Genomic DNA, 10,000 nt, shown 5'->3' with positions numbered 1-10,000 from the left:
GACACACCTGAGCTGTGTGTGCACCACCACACAGACACACACTCCACACAGGAACCATGACAACATCACAGCAACACAACTCTGAAACGGTGGAAGCTTCAAACAAAGTTTTTAGGTTTTTCAGAACACAAACAACTTGAGAGCTGAACGAACAAATACTAAATATGATTAAAGTTCAAACCCAGCAAAAACTAATGAATCTCACTTCATGTTGGTTCAGTTCTTTAATCTCTACGTTCATATTATGTCTCGTTCACCATAGAACATAAATGTTGTGTTATTATTGTGTAACTGATCTTCATGTGTAAACCTCCACCTGACCTCTCCAGAGAAACACAACACTGCAGCTTCTCCGCTTCATTGTTGGTTCCAGACAGAAATCCACTCCGAGAATAAAAGCTGCGATCTTTTGTCTCCGAGGAGGAAGACGAGGAGGAGGAAGAGGAGGAGGAAGAGGAGAGGAAGCTAGGAGCCGTCAGAGTTCAGAGGTCATGGACACGCGTCACACAGAGACGTCTTCACAGATTGATTTATTTATTACAACGATTCAGCTGGACGAGGAAATCTGAACGAAACAAAACCTTCAGGACATTAATCTCAATAATCTCAGTAATCTCATTAATCTCCGTCATTAGAGTTTGGTTTCCAAATGAAAAACTGGACGTGGAGATTCCTAACAGGACCTTGATGTTCTGCTGGGAGAACACACGTTCTGGTTCCTGGCTGAGGAACCCGTGAGAGCGGAGAACCTCGGTTCCCTCGGCGCTACCAGACGGTGCGCTTCACGCCGGCCCAGACGGAGCGCTTCATGCCCTGGCCGCGCACCTCGTCCCAGTGCAGCCGGGTGTCCGGCACCTCGCCCTCGGGCTCCGGGTCGGGCCGGGCGCCGCCCCGCGGGCTCGCCACCACCACGGGCAGCGGGCCGCGCTGCGCCTGGTACTCCACCACGTGGAGCTGCTTCCTGTCCGCCAGCTTCTGGTGGATCTCCTGCCGGGCGGAGGAGGAGGAGGAGGAGGAGGAAGAGGAGGAAGTTAGCTGTGGGTTCCGTCGTAAGACCCTCCCACCGCGCCGACAGGCCTCACCTGATTGGCTAAGCCCGTGAACAGCGCCCTGGTGACGTTCAGCAGGTTGACGGATCCCTCCACTTTGCAGTAAACGTCCCGGATGCCGATCAGCCGGCACAGCGTGATGACGGCGCGGTGGCAGTGCAGCCCGTAGCCTGCAGGCACAGCACGCGGTTCAGAACCAGGTTCAGAACCAGGCACAGCACGCGGTTCAGAACCAGGTTCAGAACCAGGTTCAGCACGCGGTTCAGAACCAGGTTCAGAACCAGGTTCAGCACGAGGTTCAGAACCAGGTTCAGAACCAGGTTCAGAACCAGGTTCAGCACGAGGTTCAGAACCAGGTTCAGAACCAGGCACAGCACGCGGTTCAGAAACGAGGTTCAGCACCGAGGTTCAGAACGCTCAGGCTTTATAAACGGGTTCACACAGTCCGGACAATGGACTTCAACCCAATGTCCAGGACTTTTAACCAACTTTCTACAACTTTTAAGCAAATTTTCATGACTTTTAACTACATTTTTATGATTTTAAACCAAAATTTCATAACTTTTAACCAAATTTTCACGACTTTTAACCCATTTTTCACAAATTTTAACCAAATTTCATGACTAAACCAAATTTTCACCAAATTTCTATGACTTTTAACCACATTTATTCATTTATTTCATGACTTTTACGACTCTTTTAGGATTATTTTAAAGAAGCATTTTAAACTGCATGACTGTTCCAGGTCTCGGATGAGCGCATGAACGCTGCTTCATGTGATGCAGTGAATTATGTGCACATGAAAACAATGAAAACAATGTCGCTCATAAGCAGGAAAACAGATTGAACTCATTTGTTTATCAGATATTTTCCATCTCTCTGTAATCTGCCTCAGTGACATATTTTATATTTCATATTGTATTAAAAGCAGAACGATGACGTGAAGGAAAGAGCGAGGAAGACGAGGAGGAAGAGCTTCACCTTCGTTCTGCTTCTTCATGCGCAGCGTCGTCCTCTTGAACTTTGACAGGATGTCGTGATAAACTGTTGAGGACGAAAACAAGAACGCTACGATCAGAGAAGGATTATAGATTATAGATTATAGATTATACAGGACCAGGACTACACTGAGACCACAGAGGACCAGGACTAGACTGAGACCATAGAGGACCAGGACTACACTGAGACCACAGAGGACCAGGACTACACTGAGACCACAGAGGACCAGGACTACACTGAGACCACAGAGGACCAGGACTAGACTGAGACCACAGAGGACCAGGACTAGACTGAGACCACAGAGGACCAGGACTAGACTGAGACCACAGAGGACCAGGACTACACTGAGACCACAGAGGACCAGGACTACACTGAGACCATAGAGGACCAGGACTCCTGTGGTCCTGGTCCAGTCAGAGGTCACATGACTCACTGGTCCGGTCGTTGAAGCGCTCGATGTAGAACAGGTAGTGGATCGCTCGGTTCTTGGCCTGAAGATCAGCAACACATGAAGTTTACACCTCGGAGTGAAAGTGAACACATAACAACAACAACAATGATAATACTAACAATGATAATAATATTAACAACAACAACAATAATAACAACAACATTAACAATGATAATAACAATAACAACAACAACAACAACAGTGACCTTCCTCAGCGCCGTCACTCTGTCGGCTGCTTTCCCCAAAGCGAAGCCTGCAGACAAACAAGTAAACAAGTTGTTTACATCTCTGTTGACGAGTGAGAGGAAGGAAGCAGAAGGTTTCAGACGCCGGTTAAATAAAAACAACAAACAAACACAAATAAAAACAACAAACAAACAAACATCTTTTTCTCCAGGAGCGACTCTGACCTGCGGCTCCGTTTCCGTTTCCCACGGCGACCAAACAGCTGATGGAGCGCTTCCTGCCCTCCTTCCCCGTCATGTTGAACACACTCTTCACCTGGAAGACAAACACACACAAACAACAGTAAACAACAGTAAACAACAGTCAGCTAACTAGCCTGCTAAAAGCTAAACAAGTACAATTCAACCACTTTACGCTTCGTCCACACTCACTATATATATATATATATATATATATATATATATATATATATATATATATATATATATATATATATATATATATATATATATGTAAATATATGACATCATCATGTAATCCAGCAGGTTTTAATGTGCTGATGGTTTCATTTAAATCTACAAAAAGGAGACAGAGACGCTCCACTGGTTCCTCTGTGCATTTCCATCACTAGAGGTGGTGCTCATCACACAACGCAGCAACACAACGCAGCAACACAACGCAGCAACACAACGCAGCAACACAACATCAGACTCCGCCGTGCACAGACCAGCAGATGGGCCTCCAACGCTGACTCATGAATCACAATCCAACAAGTTATTCACTCTCATGTTTCAACGCCACGAGTAGCCGCCCAAAGACGTGTGTGTGTGTGTGTGTGTGTGTGTGTGTGTGTGTGTGTGTGTGTGTGTGTGTCTGCAGCTCTTCTGGCTCTACGTTCGTGGTTTTTGGGGCGACGCTGCAGCGTTTGGCGGCGCAGCAGATGGAGAGAAGCTCTATATACACCAGACGGACCACAGCGGGGGGGAGGGGGGGGGGATGAAGAGGAGGAGGGAGGGGACTAGAGGAAGAGGACGAGGAAGAGAAAATGAACTAATGGAGTTGAAGACGCTCTAAAGAGTCAGACGTCTCATGTGGTTGAAGCTGCTGCGTTCCTGTGAACGTCAGATGAGTGAGTGAGTGAGTGAGTGAGTGAGTGAGTGAGTGAGTGAGTGAGTGAGTGAGTGAGTGAGTGAGTGAGAATCCTCTGAAATGTTGAGAGCAGTTTAGTGTCAGAAGCTCAAAGAAGGACCAGAGCGTCTGGCGGTGCTGGAGATGAGTCTGGTTTAACTTCCAGGAGCTCTGAGCTGAAACACTGAGGCCGTAAAGAAGGGGCGGGGCTACAGGGTGGGGCTACAGGGTGGGGCTGCAGGGCGGGGCTACAGGCTGATTGACAGGTCGACGCAGACGGGTCTGGTCTCCACGTCGCTCCTCACTCCAGACATGGTCACTTCCTGTTCACGGGTTGCAACCAAAACAAGATGGCGACGACCAAAACGCAGAACCGAAGGCTTCAAAACATCCAGAAACCAACGAGAGACATTAAATACTTCCTGGAGTTCTCTGAGAAGCAGAGCGGCCATCTTTGTTTTGGGATTCAAGTCCTGGAGCGGCCGGCGGGTTCCTCCTGTTCCCTTAACAGACGAGCGAGGTCCTGAACTTTAAACAAACACCAGTCGTGCTTTTAACAAATGAATAAATCTCGAGTCCCACTTTAGAGATTAGACGTCGTGTTCATAATCCACTTTGAGTCCCAGCTGAAGTCCGGCCAGAACTTTGAAGGTCGTCGACTTTCAGAGAGAAACTCTGCAGCTGCTGGAGCGAGGCCACGGCACGAGAAAGTGTGTGTGTGTGTTTGTGGTAATGAAATCCCTGAGATCCACTGTTATGAGTTATGAGTTATGCTCCAGAGACGACGTCATGATCCTGCTGCACGCTTCAAGGCCGGTGAGAACTTTAAATGGAACTGAGACGCGTCCGTAAAGAAAGAAAAGTCCCATCAGAGTCAAGAAAATAACTCCAAAAACTCCACCAAAACATGTGATGATGATGATGATGATGACTCCATATGCTTCTAACATGTGAAGCCATGATTGACTGAATCATACATTCTGTTTATACAAGTGAAGATAAAGTATTGTTCCTGTTGCATTGTGGGACGTTTAGCCGCCTGCTCTGATCCAGTAGGGGGCAGCGTCCCCTCCTCCAAACTGGGTCCATACCATAAATGTACAGACTGAATCAAAGTGCCACCAGGATTTGAACCCGTGACCCTTCAGTGAGGACGACGATCAAACTGCAACACGGTCTGAACTCTGCTGAGCGTCTGCACTGCTGCTCTCTGCCACTTCCTCCTCTCTCGCCTCCCGACTGCCTCACTCACTTTGTAAACTCTTCTTCTTTCACCTCCCTCCCTCCTCTTCCTCCCTCCCTCCTCTTCCTCCTCTTGGATGTGTTCACTAATGGCATGCCAGCATCGTCCTTGGGAGACAAGCCTTTTATTCCAGTAAGCTCTTTTCATTTCATTAGCCCTGAATTTATAGTGGCGCACCCACACACACTAATATATATATATATATATATATATATATATATATATATATATATATATATATATATATATATATATATATATATATATAAATAAAGAGGGAGATGGCACAATAAAAGCTTCAGTCAGTTCCAAGAGGGGAAGCCTAATGTCTGGGAAACCACTCTTATTTATCAGGCAGGAGGGCTGGGGGAGACTACCAATGTGTGTGTGTGTGTGTGTGTGTGTGAGAGAGAGAGAGCGAGGGGGGAATAATCAAATGCAAACAGGAGTACACAACCCAACACTCACACGTTTGAAATGAAACCAGACCTTCAGTGTTTAGGAATAAAAAGCAGGTCCAAACGTTCATGAATGTGTTTGTGCATCTGCGTGTGTGAGTCAATGTGTGTGTGTGTGTGTGTGTGTAAGTCAGTGTGTTTGTGTGTGTGTGACAGACGCTCGATGTCCAGAATGTGTGTTTGACTGAATGTGTGTGTGAGTGACCTTGCAGCATTACCCCCATTAGTCCAGTAGAGACGGTCCATTAGTGCTAATTGAATTAAAGTAAAATACAACCAGAGAATCTAAATGAAGCTCTCTGGTCAGTGTGTGTTGGGATGAGGACGGCTGCTTAGAAACCATGTGAGCGTCCGTCCGTCTCACATTCTACTGGACTCCTCTGGTTGTATAGAAGTCTATGCTTCATGTGTTAAAGCTGCATTCTCTCTCCTGACCACCAGGGGGCGACTCCTCTGGTTGTATAGAAGTCTATGCTTCATGTGTTAAAGCTGCATTCTCTCTCCTGACCACCAGGGGGCGACTCCTCTGGTTGTATAGAAGTCTATGCTTCATGTGTTAAAGCTGCATTCTCTCTCCTGACCACCAGGGGGCGACTCCTCTGGTTGTATAGAAGTCTATGCTTCATGTGTTAAAGCTGCATTCTCTCTCCTGACCACCAGGGGGCGACTCCTCTGGTTGTATAGAAGTCTATGCTTCATGTGTTAAAGCTGCATTCTCTCTCCTGACCACCAGGGGGCGACTCCTCTGGTTGTATAGAAGTCTATGCTTCATGTGTTAAAGCTGCATTCTCTCTTCTGACCACCAGGGGGCGACTCCTCTGGTTGTATAGAAGTCTATATAAATGACTGTTAGAGTCGAACAGACCATAAAGCAGGGGACGCTTTAGGGGCGGGGCTACGAGGTGATTGACAGCTCGACACCAGAGACGTCCCTACGCGTCCTTCTCAGTCCATATGTGGTCACTTCCTGTTTATCGGTTGCAAGAAGACCATTATTTACCAATTAAAGTTGACAAATTGCTTGATTTTCGCGTATGTTTTCTCCGTAATCCCATCTTCCCCGTTTGTGCTGGTGTAATCTGACTGCTACCTCTGCTTCATTGAGCCTCTTATCTCATCAAACTGCTGCTGTTACATTAAACCTGGTGCTCCGCTGCAGCTCCGCTGGCTCAGCAGGACGAGCCTGCAGCCGCCTCGCGTTCACGCCGAGAGGAGTCGCTCCTGAGGCCCCCCGAGGCTTCGCGGCGTCATTATTCTGCACAGAGGGAGCCGGTTCCCTCAGCGCCGCTATCGGGTCCTGCAGCTTCAGAATGAAACGACTGCCCTCATTTAAAGTTATGGAACTTTATTAACACCTTGGTTTGCCCAATGAAACTTTTAAATCCAAGATTCAGTTGTTTTCTACATATTTTAGGCAGCAGCTGTCTCCTTGAAAACATGTCTCACACACACACAACTCATTTTAATCTATGCAGACTCACGGCTCTGTAAATATACTAATCGTATATATATATATATATATATATATATATATATATATATATATATATATATATATATATATATATATATATATATATATATATATATATTCTTCTCTCTGACCGTCTCGTATCTCAACTTCTGTGTAAGAACATTGTGAAAAAGAGAGATGCACATGCACATGCACATGCGCGCGCACACACACACATGCACACACACACACACACACACACACACACACACACACACACACACACACACACACACCTTAAGAACAACACTCACCTCAATGACACGTGAATCAAAGTCCTCGTATGTTTCTGTGGAGACACGGGAAAGAAAGAAACTTTAGATTAAAAAACACACACACACGCACGCGCACACAATCACACACACGCACTATGAAACAGATTAAACCAGGCTCGCTGCGAGCGTGACAAATACCCAGAAGCCCTTGCAGCAGCGCAACGAGGTTGACACTCTTCATTGTCGGTGACCTCTGAAGGATGTTACAGCCGCCTGTTCACTTCTAACCAATTAACAGAAAACAAAGGAGCTGACGCAGAGGAGCGCACACACACACACACACACACACACACACACACACACACACACACACACACACACACACAGATCAGAGACCTGCAACCTGGTTACAGCTCTGCAGAACACATTCGTTTGTGTGCGACAGAGAGAGAAGTGTTAGTGCATGTAGGGGAGGGGGAAGAGGAGGAGGAGGAAGAGGAGGAGGAGGAGGGTTTCATGGTGCAAAACAAACAAGTAAATAAGAGTGAATTCAGGTCGGCAGTTTGAGCTCAATAAGATAAACTCAATTGTTTGGAACAGGAAGTGATGAAGAGTTGATGAGTCACTCATGACAAGTTATTTATTAAAAATGTAATGAAAACACATCCTCTGGTTGTATAGAAGTCTATGTAAAAGCCTTACCTCCGTTGGGTCCGGGGTCCGGCGGGCCCAGGCTGATGCCCCCCCAGGAGTTCCCCGTCCATCCTCTCTCCCTCTTCACCTTCATCTTCCTCTTCCTCTCCCACTCGTCCCTCTGGCGCACTGCAGACACGAGCAGCAGCTTTTAGAGGAGCGACACTTCCACTGAAAAGGTTCCACCTCTTGTTTGTTTGTTTGTTTGTTTGTTTGCTGCAGATGCATCATGGATGAAGACACCGCTGGCTCCATAACGATTATTTTATTTGTTCACCCTTAAAACACATTAAGCTCCACAAGGCCTGTTAAATTATAATATTAATGTCATTAGAACCGTTTATTTTTTATGATTTTTATTATAATTGTTACTTTTTTATGATAAATGTCATTATAGCTGTTTAATATTACACATAATACATGTTGTAGTTCTCTCTACTTCTTGTCATGGTTGTGTTGTTTCCATTGAGAAGCAGCACGTTTTTACTTCTATATTTAAAAAGCTAAATGTGAAAGTAACCCCAAAAAACTTAAAGACTGTTCAGAAGGTTTGGGGTCAATTCTCTGTTTCTCTTTTCGAGGAACATATCTGCTGTTTGTCTTTAAAGAACAGACATGTTGGAGGTAATCTGTCTGGGTGAGAACCCAGAACACAGCAGGGTCAGAACCCAGAACACAGCAGGGTCAGAACCCAGAACACAGCAGGTCCGTACCCAGCTCCGCCTGCATCTCCTGCTGCTCGCTCTCCCCTCTGCGGCTCATGTTCTGCAGAGAGCCGTCCTTCATCACCGGGGTGTTCAGGCCGGGCCACAGGAAGCCTCCACGTCCTGAGAGACCAGGATGCAGAGGAAGCAGGCTTTGTGAGTTTTTAATTTCCGTGAAAGTCAAGACAAAACCTTTGAAGACCCTAAAAGACACACACACACACACACACACACACACACACACACACACACACACACACACACACAAAGTCTCACCCTCTCCGATGTTCTGTCCTCGGTTCAGGTCTCTCTTCAGTTTGCGTTTGGTTCTCTTCCCTCGGCCCTTCCTCGCTCCAGCACCCGACTCCGCCAGCACACCTTTCCACAGCTCCTCAGCCGTCACTGTTACACACACACACACACACACACACACACACACACACACACACACACAAATAAATACACTGATAAACACTTTACTTGTATGCCTTGATTGAATATGCTAATGAGTGAGTGTGCTCACACTTGTTGAAGAAGCTGCCGTGCCGGGTCTGCTGCCATGCGGCTCCAGGGGCCAGTGGGGCCAGTGGGACCAGTGGAGCTGCTGGGTTTCTCTGTAGAGAGGCTCGGCCCTGCACGGCCCCCCGTACGCCCAGTAAGGGCGCTGCACCCGAAGGACACAGAGGAAGGCATCGACGTGTGAAACACAGCATGCAGGTCAACACGGGACAGTTTACTGAGACTCTTGAGATTACAACTGATCCACAGCATGCAGATGTGGACTTTCTATTCCATGAAGAGGGACCATGAGGAAGCTAACAATACCAGCACCATGAGGAAGCTAACAATACCAGCACCATGAGGAAGCTAACAATACCAGCACCATGAGGAAGCTAACAATACCAGCACCATGAGGAAGCTAACAATACCAGCACCATGAGGAAGCTAACCGCACCAGCACCAAGAGGAAGCTAACCGCACTAGCACCATGAGAAAGCTAACAGCATCAGTATCATTAAGAAGCTAACAGCACCAGCCCCATAAGGAAGCTAACCGCATCAGTATCATTAAAGAGATAACAGCATCAGCAACATGAGGAAGCTAACAGCATCAGCATCATTAATAAGCTAACAGCATCAGCACCATGAAGAAGCTAACAGCACCAGCACCATAAGGAAGCTAACCGCATCAGTACCATGAAGAAGCTAACAACATCAGTACCATGAAGAAGCTAATAACATCAGTACCATAAGGAAGCTAACCGCATCAGTACCATGAAGACGCTAACAGCATCAGCGCCATGAAGAAGCTAACAGCATCAGTACCATGAAGAAGCTAACAGCATCAGTACCATGAAGAAG

At 46.8% G+C, this 10,000-nt stretch overlaps 1 protein-coding gene across 1 annotated transcript in view; it reads right to left on the bottom strand.

Annotated features, from left to right (window-relative positions):
- The window catches only part of mrps5 (mitochondrial ribosomal protein S5), a 10,625-nt gene that overhangs the window by 147 nt on the left and 478 nt on the right, over positions 1–10,000 (bottom strand). The window contains exons 2-12 of the mRNA XM_068567478.1: positions 9,163–9,303; positions 8,916–9,041; positions 8,649–8,762; positions 7,945–8,064; positions 7,282–7,316; positions 2,910–3,000; positions 2,706–2,752; positions 2,482–2,539; positions 2,031–2,093; positions 1,083–1,219; positions 1–987 (exon numbers count right to left, since the gene is read on the bottom strand). The exon at positions 1–987 is cut by the window's left edge and continues 147 nt beyond it. Of these exons, the coding sequence (XP_068423579.1) occupies positions 766–987; positions 1,083–1,219; positions 2,031–2,093; positions 2,482–2,539; positions 2,706–2,752; positions 2,910–3,000; positions 7,282–7,316; positions 7,945–8,064; positions 8,649–8,762; positions 8,916–9,041; positions 9,163–9,303 (1,154 nt within the window). The 3' untranslated portion in view covers positions 1–765. The remainder of the gene's footprint in view (positions 988–1,082; positions 1,220–2,030; positions 2,094–2,481; positions 2,540–2,705; positions 2,753–2,909; positions 3,001–7,281; positions 7,317–7,944; positions 8,065–8,648; positions 8,763–8,915; positions 9,042–9,162; positions 9,304–10,000) is intronic.

Source organism: Clinocottus analis, unplaced genomic scaffold, assembly GCF_023055335.1.
Source record: "Clinocottus analis isolate CAN_PGR_092001 unplaced genomic scaffold, fCliAna1.0.p SCAF_8, whole genome shotgun sequence".
Taxonomy (NCBI): Eukaryota; Metazoa; Chordata; class Actinopteri; order Perciformes; family Cottidae; genus Clinocottus; species Clinocottus analis.
Note: the sequence above shows the minus strand (reverse complement) of the source record. Positions and strands in the feature narration are given on the sequence as shown.